The sequence below is a fragment of the Ahaetulla prasina genome, chromosome 17, assembly GCF_028640845.1.
Source record: "Ahaetulla prasina isolate Xishuangbanna chromosome 17, ASM2864084v1, whole genome shotgun sequence".
NCBI lineage: Eukaryota > Metazoa > Chordata > Lepidosauria > Squamata > Colubridae > Ahaetulla > Ahaetulla prasina.
The window spans coordinates 12,180,067-12,195,105 of record NC_080555.1 but is presented as its reverse complement, the minus strand read 5'-3'; the positions used below and the strand labels follow the sequence as shown (position 1 = coordinate 12,195,105).

Below are 15,039 nucleotides of genomic sequence, written 5' to 3'. Positions count from 1 at the left end.
ATGGAAAAAGAAGCCAGGAGAGGAAAATTCCCTTCTCAAAGATGGCGGGCGAAACGGCGCCAACGGCCGCTTCCGGTCCCGTTCGAAGAACCCGGCAACCCGGAAGTGGTCTTTCTCCCAGCCCGGAGGGAGGAGGGCGAAGATGGCGGAGGACAGCAAGAACAAGAGCGGCTCGGCGGCGACTCCGGCGGGTCCTGCTGGCGGCGGCGGCGGCGGGGCGGCGAAGCCTTTGACTCCCGAGCAGGTACCGCGTTGGGGCGGGGCGGGAGCGAGCCGGGCTTCTGGGCATGTGCAGAGCGCCCAGCCGAGCAGAAAGATGCGGTTGGATATGGTTGCCATGGGCGACGGTGCTGCTTCTTTCCGCGGAGCATGTGCAGAGCGCCCTGAGCCCACCAGGCCTGTCACGAGGCTCTTAGGAGACCCTCTTCATTTATTTTTATTTGTTATTCATTTTTATTTTTTATTCACTATTAATTTTCTATAGCTGCCCCTCTCGGTCAATGACTTTGGGCGGCTTAGAATTCAAATCCTGATCTGGGCCTGGAAGGTTTCAGCTGGTTCCTGAATTCACGCGGGGGTGGGTGGGGGGGTATCATAGAAATGCAGGTAGTCCTCGACTTACAACCAGCCGCTTAGTGACCATTCCAAGTTACACCGGCACTGAAAAAAGGGGCTCATGATCATTTTTCAGACTTACGACCGTCGCAGCGTCACGTGATCAAAATTTGGACATTTGGCACCTGACTCATATTTATGACGGTCTCGGTGTCTCCCCGGTGTCACCTTTTGTGACCTTCTGACAAGCAAAGCCAATGGGGGAGCCAGATTCACTGAACAGCCGCATGACTAACTTTAGCAACTGCAGTGATTCACTTAACAACTGTGGCAAGAAAGGTGGTAGAAATGGGGCAACATTCACTTAACGACGTGTCTCGCTTAGCGACATAAATGTTGGGCTCGTTTGTGGTCGTAAGTCGAGGACTACCTGTATGGAAAACATGAGGGCAGAAAAGACCTAGTCATCTATTGAGTCTGCTCTTGGAGGGGGGTTTTTTGGTCTTATTTTTTATTATTTTCAATTTTATTTTAAAATGTCATATGATGGACATATGCTTATCCCAAGAACGTTTAAACTCAGTAACTGATGACTGACCCGCTGCCTCCGCTGGAAGTTGGTGTCAATCAGAGCTAAAACAAAGCGAGCTTAAAAAACACGTACGAATGCAGACCTGGGTCTGGGCTCAATTTCACGTTCAGGAGGTCTGTTTCCCACATTATACTGAGTTTACAAATTACTAGACCTCAAATCTTCGTACAGACCTTGTTTCTGGCTGGTTCGAACTGGTTCTTAGCAGAATCCATGTTCCACAGGGAGATGATTATGTTAACCCAAAGAACTAGAATTATTAATCAAAGACATTCCTAACACATTACACAAAGACACTCCTACTCGCAGTAGGGGCTTCTGATCAAAATAGCCATGCTAAACCATCCAGATTCATATTGGAAAGTGACACAGATGGCATATACATTTAATAAGTAAGAGATACTGCAACGCGTTGTCAGAACCACCTTCCCTACTGTCATCGGTGCGGGAAGGGAGGGGAACAAGGGGGGAAAAACAGTCAGGTTGCTATATACTTTTTTATGATGGGAAATTAGGAGGGGGGAACTGACAGGTGCCGAAGAACAGAACAGCCTGGATCAAGCTGGTGTCCTGGCATCCTCAAGGCCATGTGGAATTTCACCAGCCCAAAGAGCTGAGAGTTTCTTATAAGGTCACTTTGGTGCTGGATTGGCTATACCACGGGCCACTGCAGGGGGGGGGGGAGGGCGGGCTAGGGGGCACCGGGGTTTTAGTTCTGTACTGCCATGTGGGAATTTGAGATTCCACTTGATTACTGCAACCTTTAGTCAAAGTGCCTTTTCACTTCAGATGGAGTTGAGAGTGTTACTTCCCTAAGGGATCAAATTGGGGCGGGTCTGACACATATTTGGGCTGGCAAGGTGATAGGAGTTGCTCTTCTCTCCTCGGTAATATATACACAGGGATGTCCTGAAGATGCCTTTTCAGGAGGCAACTGGACTTTTTTCTTTTGAAGACGTTTCACTTCTCATCCAGGAAGCTTCTTCAGCTCTGACAGGGTAGTGGGGAATGGAAGGATTTATATTCCTTGCAAACCCTAAAAGAATGCAAATGAGCTGCTGTCTGCAAGGAGTGTAAATCCATCCATTCCCCTCCATCCTAGTCAGAGCTGAAGAAGCATCTTGGATGAGAAGAGAAACGTCTTCAAAGAAAAAACAAGGAAGTCCAGTTGCCTCCTGACCATTGGGTCAACCGGGACCTGGAGGACTGAGAATCTCGACAGACGGACACAGGCAGAGATGGTATTCAGCCGGTTCGTACCAGTTCAGACAAACCGGTAGCGGAGATTGCGGGTGGGCCTGCCCACCCACCCGCCCACCCACCCGCCCCAACTCTATGCTGTCCTATTTAGGCATGGTTTTGAGGCTGGGTGCATGCACGAGCAAAGCACATACGTGGAAGGCCATGCGCATGCACGCACGAAACGAACATGCGCATGGGGAACCGGTACCAACAAAATGGGGAAACCCACCGCTGTACACCGGGATGGTTGTCACAAATCCTCAGTGCATTCCACTAGTTGAGGAAAGCAATAATGATGGCTGTTTACCATCTCAAATTTATTCACAAAAGACAGGATCGGGGGGGGGGGAAGGAGGGGTTAGAAAGAACAAAAGGGGTTCTCCTTGATGAACATAGGTGTCATTTTCCCTTCCAGGTGGTAGCAGGATTCAACCGCCTCCGCCAGGAGCAGAGAGGTCTGGCTTCAAAGGCGGCTGAGCTGGAGATGGAGCTGAACGAGCACAAGTATGTCGTGGCCACAGATGGGAAGTGGGGACTCTTGGCAGAGAAAAAGCCTGCTGTTTTTCTGCTTTGATTGCAATTCAATTAAGGGTAGTGTTGTGTCTGCGCCCCCCCCCCGAGCCGGGCCCCCTGCCAGAAAGTGACTTGGAAAGTGAGGGGGAAGGGCCGTCAGTACTTATCTTGGGAGCACCGGCTTCCCTGGCTCAGCTCCAGGAGCCAGAGGCAGGCCAGGTGGAGGAGATAACGAGGCCTCCGTCCCCTGACTCTTTCCCCCCCCCAGGCCATGCCTTCAGACCCAGCTGATGGCAATCAGGCCTGGCTGGACCCTAGGTTTCGTAGGCAGGAGAGGCGAGAACAACAGAAGCAAGGGTGGGGCAGACCTAGGAAGTGCTGAGTCATGGAGCCACACCCCACAGGATATAAAAGCAGTGAGGGCTGCTATGCCTCTTCGTAGCAGGCAAATCAACTGTTTGACTAGAGATGAAGTACTGTTTGTTGACTCAGCGGTGTCGAGGGAGATAACAGAGGCACTTGGCAGATGCTTGCTATTTTCCTGCCAGAGCTGATAGTGCCGGCTAATTAAGCCATCGCTCGGACGGAGGCGAGGGGGACAGAACAGGTAGCCCAGATCCACTTACTACAGGTAGTCCTTGACTTACGACTAGAATTGAGACCCAAATTTCTGTTGCTAAGCGTGACAGTTAAGTGAGCCTTGCCCCATTTATGGCCTTTCTTGCCCCACTTGTTAAGTGAATCACTGCACTTGTCAGCTTAGCACCATGGTTGTTAAGTGAATTTGACTTCGAAATTGACTTTGCTTGTCGCAAAAGAGAATCCCATGACCTGCCATAAATATGAGTCAGTTGCCCAGCGTCTCAGTTTTGATCACATGACCAGGGGGATGCTGGTGGCTCAACAGACTAATGCAGTCTGTTATTAACAGCAGCTGCCTGCAATTACTGCAGGTTCACCAGGCCCAAGGTTGACTCAGCCTTCCATCCTTTATAAGGTAGGTAAAATGAGGACCCAGATTGTTGGGGGGGCAATAAAAGTTGACTTTGTATATAATATACAAATGGATGAAGACTATTGCTTGACACAGTGTAAGCCACCCTGAGTCTTCGGAGAAGGGCGGGATATAAATGCAAATAAAAAAAACAAAAACGGTCATAATTATGAAAACCAGTCAAGGCACTTTTTTTCAGTAACTTCAAATGGTCGCTTAAATGAGTGGTTGCAAGATGAGGACTACCTGTGTTCAAAATACGACCCCCCTGGGCAGCAACGAAGCTTCAAGTCCTGCCATCCGATTTGCGGGTTCCTGGATTTCTAGATTCTTCCCTTGTGTTGGCCTTGCCTGGAGATGCTGAACCGAGCTTGCAATTTTCGTCTCCTCTGCAGGTTGGTTATCGAGACCCTCCGAGAGGTGGACCCGACCCGGAAGTGTTTCCGCATGGTAGGGGGGGTGTTGGTGGAGCGCACAGTCAAGGAAGTCCTCCCAGCCCTGGAAAACAACAAGGAGCAGGTAAGATAAGAGTCACTTGACGACAAGATGGATGGCAGATGGCAAGAAAAAAAACCCCATACATAAATAAATAATGCTGTTAGGACATTGCATAGCCTCTCCAACTCTCCGTGAGATCTCATTGGCACCTTTAATGAAGACTTTGACTTAGAGTAGCTTTATTGTCACTTTGAATGTCCACTAACTGGCATACGTTAAAATGAAATTTCGTTGCGTAACAGCTCTCCCAAGGGTCACCACCTCCAGTATACACTACACAACCGTGACAAAACAAATAAATACAAAGTCATGCATATACCCACATATATTATATGACACTGGTTGACTTACGACCACAGCGGAGCCCCAAATTTCCATTGCTAAGCAAGGCGTTTGTTAAGTGAGCCGTGCCCCATTTTACGATGTGTTTTTGCCATAGTTGTGACATGAGTCACTCTGGAGCAGGGGGTCTGGCTGGGGAATTCTGGGACTTAAAGTCCTCCAGGTTTAAAGTTGCCATGGTTGGAGACTCCCTGCCCTAGTCAGTTGTGCCCAATTTCATGATATATTTTTTTTGCGTACATTCCTTACATTCCTATAAGCAAAAAATAATAATAATCCCACCTTCCCCCACTTTAACATGACTTCTTATGCGCCCTGTTGGAGGAGGGATCCTCGAGTTGGACAGGGCTGGAGTTGTTCTTCCAGTTCCCAGGCTTCTCCAAGGCGCAGAAAGTCACCACAACGTGAGAAGAAGCAAACCCAAATGTCACTTGACACCGGTTCTCTCCCAGCCTTATCAATTTTTTACTGCCAGCCTTCATTCATTTTCTTGCGCAAATAACAGATCTCAGCCTCCCAATTTAATTCACGTTGGACATAATTCCATGTTAACTGCAGGGAGTTATTTTTCTGAGCCTAGATCCGCCCAAATAAAAATGCCTGCCTCTGCAAGGAAGGTGAAAAGAGAGCCTCTCCTCCCTCCCCTCCCCTCCCCTCCCCTCCTCTTTCCCTTCCCTTCCTTCCTTCCTTCCTTCTCTTTATTCTCCTTCTAGTCTTTCTCCCTTCCTTCCTGCCTCTCTTCCTTCCTTCTTTCCTCCCTTTTTCTTTATTTCCTTCCTTCCTCCCTCCCTTCCCATCCCTTCCTTCCTCCTCTTTATTCTCCTTCCTCCCCTCTTTCCTTCCATTCTTTTCTTTACTCTCCTTCTTCTAGTCTTCCTCCCTTCCACCCTGCCTCCCTTCCTTCCTTCTTTCCTCCCTTCCTTTTCTTTACTCTCCTTCCTTCATTCCTTTTTCCTCCCTTATTTCCTTCTTTTCTTCCTAACAAATAACTCAAGGCGGCGAACATACCTAATCCCCCTCTTATTTTCCCTACCATAAATACAACCCTGTGAGGTTAGCTGGGCTGAGAGAGAATGACTGGCCCAAGGTCATCTAGCCAGATTTTTTGGCTAAGGCGGGACTTGAACTTCCAGCCGCCCCATTGGCTGCCTCTTTCTGCCTCTTCTCTCTTTCCCACCCCCTGCAGATCAACAAGATCATTGAGACCCTGACCCAACAGCTGCAGACCAAAGGCCGGGAGCTGAACGAGTTCCGCGAGAAGCACAACATTCGCCTGATGGGCGAGGAAGAGCAGAAGCCACCTGCCAAAGAGAGCCCGGAGGGGGCGGCTGCCAAATCCAGTTCAACTGGGGTCCTGGTCTCTTAAAAAGAAAAGTGGACTTGTATGGAAGGACTTGATCCCACCATCCCTCAGCCCACAGTTGTATTTCAGATCTCAAGAGAACCCCACCGTTATCACTATGGATGTTATAGGGTCATCTCTGTGTTTTGTTAAATAAATGTTGGTTTGTTGTGAAATTTAGGCAAGCATGCAAGTGTTGGGTTATCTTTATGGAATACGAGTAGGGCGGGTCTTTGTCCAGGGCAGTGTTTCTGAACTTTAAGATAAATGGACTTCCAACTCACAGAATTCCCCAGCCAGCAATTCCCTGGTGATTCCTAACACATTCCTTTTGATGCCTGTCCCCATTGTATAACTGCTTACTCTCTTGTGATCCCTTTCTCTGCAATCTCTCCATTGTAAGGATTGAGAGACAGAAAACGGGCATGGCTGGCAGGGAAATTCTGGGACTTGAAGTCCACCCTTCTTAAAGTAGCCTAGGTTGAGAAATATTTGAGGCCACTCCAGCTAAAGCACATTTTGGTTCCTTGACTTATTTAAATAATACATTTAAATGGAGAAATGAGGACAATTGCTAAGGTGAAATTCTGGACAGTGTCTGCGGAGCTTCGTTTTCTCATACGGGAAGTGCCCTTGCTTGCAAAATTTGCATGGCAATTGCCGTCCTGCAATAGTGGTGAGTATCTTGGGTGTAAAATGAGGGTGGAGGTTCGGTCTCCATGTCTTGGTTCCATTAGAAATAGACCCATTTCAAGCAAAAACTCCCAGGCAGGTGAATTCCTCAAAGAGTAGCTTTATTGGAAAGTACGATATTTCCACATTGGCACATATCTGGTGAAAACCAACTCTTGACGGGCCCCTTTGTTTTCACCTACTTAAATGTTTTTCCCTCAACCCCAAAGGGTCACACGGCCCAATCACGGCAGCGTCTGCTGGTCTGGTGACATCCCTCCTTCCTCCGGCTAGGTGTGAGAACGGCCTTGGTTCCCACGAGAAAGTATTTTGTTTTGATTACAGAATCCCAGCTTTCTCTAATCACCCCTCCCTATCCCTCAGCTCCAGTGTGGCAGCACGGAAGCTCCAAGATGGCTTCGCCCAGGTCGGCTTCAGGATTGACACTCCGAGCTTTTGAGTTGGTTTCCGAACGTTTCATTACCAGGCGAGGTAACGTCTTCAGCGGAGCTTAGGGGGTGTCAGTTTTCAGAAGAACACGGACACTGACATCCCCTAAACTCCACTGAACATGTCACCTCGCCTGGTAATGAAACGTTCAGTAACCAACTCAAAAAGTTCAGAGAACGGACCTCCACTCTCATTCTACTTTATTTTTAGATTTTGCTTTAAAACGGGTCTCCAACCTCGGCAACTTTAAGCCTGGTGGACTTCAACGCCCAGAATTCTGGGCGTTGAAGTCCACCAGGCTTAAAGTTGCCGAGGTTGGAGACCCGTTTTAAAAGATCAGATCAAAACCAGACTTTTGGGAAAGGTTACAACGGGGGAAGTCAACTTTTATTTGTAAATTGGGCAAAACATTATTCATAAACGGGGGGAACACATCTCAAATTTAAGGAGGTGACTTCTTGCTGGCATTTTTGGTTTACATCAGATATTTGTGTGCACAAAGAGACGTATTTCTGACATGCTCGGGTGCGTTTACTCCCATCTGAGCGGGCCAACTCTCCACAGCCAAAAAGAAACATCCTTCAGGAGTGGTGGAAAAAGCGTTTGGTGGTCCAGCTGGTAAGCAGAATCCTCCGTTTCATGGCGAGATCCTTAAGCTGCAGATCTCTGGGCAAGGGGTCTTCCCATCGGCTCCAAACCCACCCACCAGATATAGCATGTCGTTCCAGAGGCAGGTTCGGTGGCCGCTTCTCTTTTGCGCATGGGTCGAAGACGGAAAGTGGAACCAGTTGGCTGGCGACGCCCCTGCAAGAGCCAAACAGATACGCCTAAATCCTTGACTTAATGACCATTCGCTTAGCAATTGTTCAAAATTACAACAGCCCAGAAAAAAAGGGACTTAGGCCAGCCGGCCTTCACACTTAGCAACCGTTGCAGCGTTCCCCACACTGACAAGATTGCAAATCAGGCACTTGGCAACTATTGTGCACTTATCGTAAGTCGAGGACTACCTGCAAACACAGGCTCCGTTCTCAGATGGCCAGGTTGCTAATTGCAATTTTCCTGAGCTCTTTGGAATCCCAATTTTCTTGCGACCGGGACTGGTAAGGGTTGGGTGGACAGGAAAAGTTGCGTGACAGAAAAGTGAGAAGATCTATTTGTGTTCTGTCAGTTGCACAGATGCCATTTTAAGACTTGTGGACTTCAACTCCCAGGATTCCCCAGCCTGCATTTAAGTCCACAAGTCTTGTGTGGCTGCCCCGACTTTGGCAGCTCCTAATGGCTGCCTTTCCTCGTCGCTGGGTCGAAAGCTGGGTGCCGGCGCTCCAGGGAATTCGCAAGTTCCCTGTTCACACTGGTCGGTGCCTTCTTTCTTCACTGTCCTACACTGTCCTATGGTCCATTAAGGACCCCCAAAACGACTGGAATTTCAGCGTTCTTCCCGAAGCACCGGGATTCACATCGTCCCGTCGCGACGCTGGCCACAAGTCTTAAAGTGACCAAATTTGGAGGCCCCTGGATTAGAGGAAGAGAAAATATTTTTTAAAGAACTCTTACTGGCATCGTAGATGTAAAGATCGTTGCAGATGGCATCTCGGCCTCTTGCCAGGGTCTCTCCCCCAAAGATGACCGCAAAGGGCCCAACCACCGTGCAGGAATGGTGCCTTAGGCCTTTGGGGGCCTGCGGGGACCCCTTTTCAGTGCCCACCAAGCGAATGAGCTGCTCGGTCAGTTCCGGGGCTTGGGCGGACTCTACCTGTGGAAGAAAAGACAGAGACATCTTGGCTTGGGCTGACCTTTTCTTTTTTTTAAAAAAAATTTACATTTATATCCCGCCCTTCTCCGAGGTTGGAGACCCGTTTTAAAAGATCAGATCAAAACCAGACTTTTGGGAAAGGTTACAACGGGGGAAGTCAACTTTTATTTGTAAATTGGGCAAAACATTATTCATAAACGGGGGGAACACATCTCAAATTTAAGGAGGTGACTTCTTGCTGGCATTTTTGGTTTACATCAGATATTTGTGTGCACAGGGCGGCTTACAGTGTGTAAGGCAATAGTCTCATTCTATTTGTATATTTACAAAGTCAACTTATTGCCCCCCCAACAATCTGGGTCCTCATTTTACCTACCTTATAAAGGATGGAAGGCTGAGTCAACCTTGGGCCTGGTGGGATTCGAGCCTGCGGTAATTGCAGGCTGCTGTGTTTTAATAACAGGCTATCTTACAGCCTGAGCCACCACGGCTCCACGGCTCCACCACGGTCCACCACTTGGACCTTAAGGATGCTGCACCTTTTGATCGACTTCCTTTGAACTAATTTAACCTTATTATGCATACATGCAGCAGTGAGCCGAGCCCTGCTGGCTGGGGAATCCTGGGAATTGAAGTCCAACTTCTGGTGGCCAGGATTGAGAGACACCGCCCCTAGAGCCAGGGTTAGCAGGCTAAAAATATTGCTGACCATCCTTGACTTCAGAGGAGTTTTGGAGGAGCCCTATGAATTTCCTCCTCGTTAGCAAGATTTTTTATTGGAGGGGGGGGGGCATATGCCAGCAGCTCCCCCGTTTCATACCTCACATAATTTAGCCCATCTTCTCATCAAGCAGCTCAGAGCATCCCTTCCTGCTTTCTGAATTATTATGTAATTTTGGGCCCCACGAGGAAGACAGAAAAGGTGGCGAGGGAAAGGACCCCTGAGACTTTAGCCTAGGCTGACCCTAAGGCAGGGGTCTCCAACCTTGGTCACTTTAAGGTTTGTGGACTTCAACTCCCAGAATTTCTCAGCTTTGCTGGCTGAGGAACTCTGGGAGTTGAAGTCCACAAGTCTTAAAGTGACCAAGGTTGGAGACCCCTGGCCTAAGGCGTGGGAACCATTTCCACCTTGGTCTTGGCTTTCCCAGTCTTTGTCCAGAATGACATAAGAGCAGTGGTGGGATTCTAATAATTTAACAACCGGTTCTCTGCCCTAATGATTTCTTCCAACAAGCAGTTCACCAAACTGTTCAGAAAGTTAACAACCGGTTTTCCCGAAGTGGTGCGAACTGGCTGAATCCCACCACTGCATAAGAGTCTTCTGCTTGAGCAGGGGGTTGGACTAGAAGACCTCCAAGGTCCCTTCCAACTCTGTGTTCTTTTGAGCTATCAGTCTGTAGTCCACGGACTGGCCTCTAACTCACGTGGAGCTTTCCTTTGCTCCAATGTCCGGCCACATCGCAATCTGCAGAATCGCGTCCTCCAAAGACCAAGAGTTTGTAGCCGCTGCTCTTTCCGAGTGGGCCATAATCCTGTAGCAGCATAGCAGTGTGTCCGGCTCGGGAGGCTGTCCGCGATTCCTCTTCTTTGTACCTTGGAGGAGGAAGAGGAGAAGGAGGGAGAAGAAGAGGAGAAAGAGAAACAGGGAGGAGGAGGAGGAAGAGAAGGAAAAAGGAGGAAGAAGAGGAAGAGGAGGGAAGGAAGGTAGACGAGAAAGAGAACAGGGAGAGAAGAAGGAAGGGGAAGAGAAGGAAAAAGGAGGAGGAAGAGAAGAAGAGGAAAAGCAGGAGGAGAAGGAGGAAGAGGAGAAGAAAGAGAAGGCAAAGATTTTGACTTTCAGTGGATGAGGTTCTCCTGCCTGCTTTTAAAATATCATTGTTGGTTCTGCTGAGAATAAGCTTTGACACAAACCAAGTGTCATTTAAACAATGCAAAATGCAAATGTATCATCTACAGTTGTATAATCGCATTCGCATTTTGTATTCCTTATCTACCTGTACGCTTAGCTTGCGCTCAATCTAGGTTTACAAAACGCACAATGTCTTTACAGTGCTTTTTCAAAAAGCAACTGGACTTTCTTGGTTTTTCCTTGAAGACGTTTCGCTCTTCATCCAAGAAGCTTCTTCAGGTTTGAAGTGAAGCAGAAGCAGAAGAAGAACTGACGAAGCTTCTTGGATGAAGAGCGAAACGTCTTCAAGGAAAAACCAAGAAAGCCCAGTTGCCTTTTGGTAAAGCACCTTTAGGAACATTTGGTTTAGCATGTTAGGGAAACATTAACATTTGTTAACATTTGTTAACCATGATACTCTAGCTCAGGGGTCTCCAACCTTGGTCCCTTTTAAGACTTGTGGACTTCAACTCCCAGAGTCCCTCAGCCAGCAAAGCTGGCTGAGGAACTCTGGGAGTTGAAGTCCACAAGTCTTAAAGGGACCAAGGTTGGAGACCCCTGCTCTAGCTGGCACGCTACTGCAATTCCTGGAGATTCTGGGAGTTGTAGTCCACACATCTTTAACTGGCTATGGTTGAGAAATACTGTCATAGATCAGAGGTGTCAAACTCAAGGCCTGTGGGCTGATCCTGGCCCGTGGGGTGCTTAGATCTGGCCCACGGGGCCGCCCTGGAAAAAGCAAAGGACCAGCCTATGGTGCCTCCGCCAGCACACGCCCCCCTCCCCCACTTCATCCTGGGCTTGGTTTTCACTGGCAGAGGAAGGGCTAGTAAAACAAACTAAAAACAAAACAAAAGGAGAAATGTTTCCCCTTTTGCACTTGAGCATGCAAGAAGGGACAGGAAAGGATAAAGGAAAAGAGGAAAGACCAAGAAAAAGAATGGAAGATGGGAAGAGAGCAAAGAAGGAAAAATAAGGAAGGAGGGGAAGCAGTGGGTGGGATCCAGCCAGTTCGCACCACATCGGGAGAACCGGTTGTTAACTGTCTGAGCAGTTTGGCAAACCGGTTGTTGGAAGAAATCGTTAGGGCAGAGAACCGGTTGTGAAATTACTTGAATCCCACCACTGAGGGGAAGGAAGAAGAAAGGAGAATGAAGAGGGAAGGAAAAAGAAGGAAAGGAAGGAAGGAAGGAAGGAAGGAAGGAAGGAAGGAAGGAAGGAAGGAAGGAAGGAAGGAAGGAAGGAAGGAAGGAAGGAAGGAAATAATGAGAGTGAGGGAGGGTCCCAGGGAAGTCCTGCCTTACCACTTGGTCACCACACCACACAACACAACACAAGTGACATTGAGCTGTTCATGTCCACCCCGCCCCACACACCCAAGGTCAAGCACAACCCTGATGCAGCCCTCAATGAAATCAAATTTGACACCCCTGTCATAGATGAACCCAGACGCATGTCTCCATTGGCCACGCCAGGCACGGAGTGGGTTCTTACCAGTAGGTCTTGCTGCTAGGCTGCAGGTGCAACGTGAAGATGCTGGCATAACGCCGCTGGGTGCGCAGGCCACCCTCCCGGCCCACCACCAGCAATTCATTTTCCGTCAGCTTGGTGCAAGTATGGCTGCTCAGCCCCACGGGGGTCTCGGATGTCCTGGCTGCCCAGCCTTCCCACTGCTTCTGCTCCGCATCGAAACTGCAGACATCGGAGACCCTGCGGGATCCATCCCACCCACCCACCACACACAGCAAGTGGTCGCCCAGGACCACCGCCTCGTGGTGACTGCGACGGTAGCCGTGTTCCGGAGCAAGCGTGCGGACCGTCTGGACGGCTGGGTCAAAGGCCACCACGTCTCCCAGGGGGGGCTGCTGTGTGTCCTGGGTCTTCAGCCCCCCAAAGATCAGGAGTTTTCCTTGCACCACGTTGCAGGAATGGAAGCCCCGAGCCAAGAGGTCGCTGCGGACCACCGGCTCCCATTCCCAGTGGCTTCCACCCGAGGTGGACATACTGGTTTTCTTCAAGAGTTGAGACAGGACAGATGAAGGCTGGAGGGGATGACATGAAAAATGGGTGTCACCGTATTGGAACACAACAGCAAACTTCATTAGAAGAGTAGCAAGCTTTGGATTAGAACACAGAATAACAGAGTTGGAAGAGACCTTGGAAGTCTTCTAGTCCAGGGGTCTCCAACCCTGGCAACTTTAAGACTTGTGGACTTTAACTCCCAGAATTCTGGGAGTTGAAGTCCACCAGTCTTAAAGTTGCCAAGGTTGGAGACCCCAACCCTGGATAAAGAGCTAAAGTATGGAGAATTAACATGGCAGGAGAACTTCTAACAAATTCTAATGAAAGAGCCGCATCTTGTTTTAAGCTATGGTTTGTTAACTAAACTGCAATTGGCTGAATGCTCATATCCTGGTTAGGGTGACCAGGTATCCTTTGTTATAAAAGACGGTCTTTTCTTTCACAAAGCTGTTCTTTAGTTTGTTCTTTTTCAAAAATGAACTTTTGTCCCTTATTTTGCTCATTTGATTTTTACGGTACAACGCACAACCTTTCACAATATAAATTTTGCATGGTAAAATTTCACATTTTTTTACAATGCGCAACCTTTCACCTTCATGTGAAAAATATAGAAATTGTATCCTCTTTTTAAATAAATTTCCCTGCAGCGTTCAATTTGAAATATTTTTATTTGAATTCATCTTTCTTTAAAGTTTTTCTCTCTTTTTTAAAGATTTGTATTCGATTTCAAAGAATAAAAAAAAGTTAAAATACAAAAAGGATTTCTCACTCTGGAATTTTCCTTTGCAAACCCATTTGTAAACATTCACTATATATATATATATATATATATATATATATATATATATATATATATATATATATATATATATATATATATATTTGTTTTCTGAGGTTTTCACGGTGTTTGTATATAGGTCTTTGGTTGTTCGGGTTTTCTCCGTGTAAAATTGGAAGTGTCTTGGCGACGTTTCGAAGTCTCATTCGTCATCTTCAGGCTTCAGCTTCGTGCTTCTGGGAGCAATGTGTGATTGCAGCTGTTTCTTCCTTTTAACTGCTAGTGGGGTTTGAACTGATTGGGTGGGAGCTTGGCTGTGCTCTGATTGGATGGGGTTTTTGTGCTCTGATTGGCTGGGGTGTGTCCTGTTTGGGTGGGGGTTGGGTTGTGCTCAGATTAGTCTGAGTTGCAGGGGGATTTGAGCTGGTGAGCTGCATTGCTGTTCTTTGGCTTCATTTTTTTGTGGTCGTGCTACATCTTCATAGTGGGTGTCTGTCTGCTGTATGTATGGATTGGAGGGGTTTGAAATGGCTAATGTTGCAGCTGCGGTCTGGCTTCTGGTCCTTGGTCGTGCTTCCTGATCAGTGTGGGTTTGGGTCTGCTTTCTGGGTGGATGTGTGGTGGTGACATCCTGTGTGGACCTCGTGAGTGTGGGTCTGGTGTCATTCCTTGTGCTAGGCTGCAGGTGCAACGTGAAGATGCTGGCATAACGCCGCTGGGTGCGCAGGCCACCCTCCCGGCCCACCACCAGCAATTCATTTTCCGTCAGCTTGGTGCAAGTATGGCTGCTCAGCCCCACGGGGGTCTCGGATGTCCTGGCTGCCCAGCCTTCCCACTGCTTCTGCTCCGCATCGAAACTGCAGACATCGGAGACCCTGCGGGATCCATCCCACCCACCCACCACACACAGCAAGTGGTCGCCCAGGACCACCGCCTCGTGGTGACTGCGACGGTAGCCGTGTTCCGGAGCAAGCGTGCGGACCGTCTGGACGGCTGGGTCAAAGGCCACCACGTCTCCCAGGGGGGGCTGCTGAGTGTCCTGTGTCTTCAGCCCCCCAAAGATCAGGAGTTTTCCTTGCACCACGCTGCAGGAATGGAAGCCCCGAGCCAAGAGGTCGCTGCGGACCACCGGCTCCCATTCCCAGTGGCTTCCACCCGAGGTGGACATACTGGTTTTCTTCAAGAGTTGAGACAGGACAGATGAAGGCTGGAGGGGATGACATGAAAAATGGGTGTCACCGTATTGGAACACAACAGCAAACTTCATTAGAAGAGTAGCAAGCTTTGGATTAGAACACAGAATAACAGAGTTGGAAGAGACCTTGGAAGTCTTCTAGTCCAGGGGTCTCCAACCCTGGCAACTTTAAGACTTGTGGACTTTAACTCCCAGAATTC

The 15,039-nt window shown here is 48.6% G+C and overlaps 3 protein-coding genes across 3 annotated transcripts in view; 2 read left to right on the top strand and 1 right to left on the bottom strand.

The window, feature by feature from the left end:
* The window catches only part of DEDD (death effector domain containing), a 47,238-nt gene extending 42,823 nt beyond the window's left edge, over positions 1-4,415 (top strand). The window contains exons 6-8 of the mRNA XM_058159999.1: positions 11-244; positions 2,805-2,893; positions 4,292-4,415. Coding sequence (XP_058015982.1) covers positions 11-244; positions 2,805-2,866 — 296 coding nt within the window. The 3' untranslated portion in view covers positions 2,867-2,893; positions 4,292-4,415. The remainder of the gene's footprint in view (positions 1-10; positions 245-2,804; positions 2,894-4,291) is intronic.
* PFDN2 (prefoldin subunit 2) lies at positions 2,874-6,102 on the top strand. The gene is made up of 3 exons (XM_058160761.1): positions 2,874-2,893; positions 4,292-4,415; positions 5,923-6,102. The coding sequence occupies exons 1-3, from the start codon at positions 2,874-2,876 to the stop codon at positions 6,100-6,102; spliced, it is 324 nt and encodes a 107-aa protein (XP_058016744.1).
* A 1,528-nt stretch (positions 6,103-7,630) lies between these two features.
* Positions 7,631-14,812, bottom strand: KLHDC9 (kelch domain containing 9). The gene is made up of 5 exons (XM_058160759.1): positions 14,390-14,812; positions 12,339-12,886; positions 10,381-10,549; positions 8,758-8,956; positions 7,631-8,004 (listed from the first exon to the last, which is right to left on the bottom strand). Exons 1-5 carry the CDS (start codon positions 14,810-14,812, stop codon positions 7,838-7,840), a joined length of 1,506 nt encoding a protein of 501 aa, XP_058016742.1. The 3' UTR covers positions 7,631-7,837.
* Between the last annotated feature and the right edge of the window lie 227 nt (positions 14,813-15,039).

Bases quoted from the DNA above. Each gene is read 5' to 3' on its own strand.
- PFDN2 (XM_058160761.1), top strand. From the start codon at position 2,874: ATGGAGCTGAACGAGCACAA. The intron at 2,894-4,291 runs GTATGTCGTGGC...TCTCCTCTGCAG, and splicing joins ATGGAGCTGAACGAGCACAA to GTTGGTTATCGAGACCCTCC. The intron at 4,416-5,922 runs GTAAGATAAGAG...CACCCCCTGCAG, and splicing joins TGGAAAACAACAAGGAGCAG to ATCAACAAGATCATTGAGAC.
- KLHDC9 (XM_058160759.1), bottom strand. From the start codon at position 14,812: ATGTCCACCTCGGGTGGAAGCCACTGGGAATGGGAGCCGGTGGTCCGC. The intron at 12,887-14,389 runs GTGGGCCGGGAG...CATCCCCTCCAG, and splicing joins CGGAAAATGAATTGCTGGTG to CCTTCATCTGTCCTGTCTCA. The intron at 8,957-10,380 runs GTGAGTTAGAGG...TTTCTTCCACAG, and splicing joins GGAGCAAAGGAAAGCTCCAC to GTAGAGTCCGCCCAAGCCCC.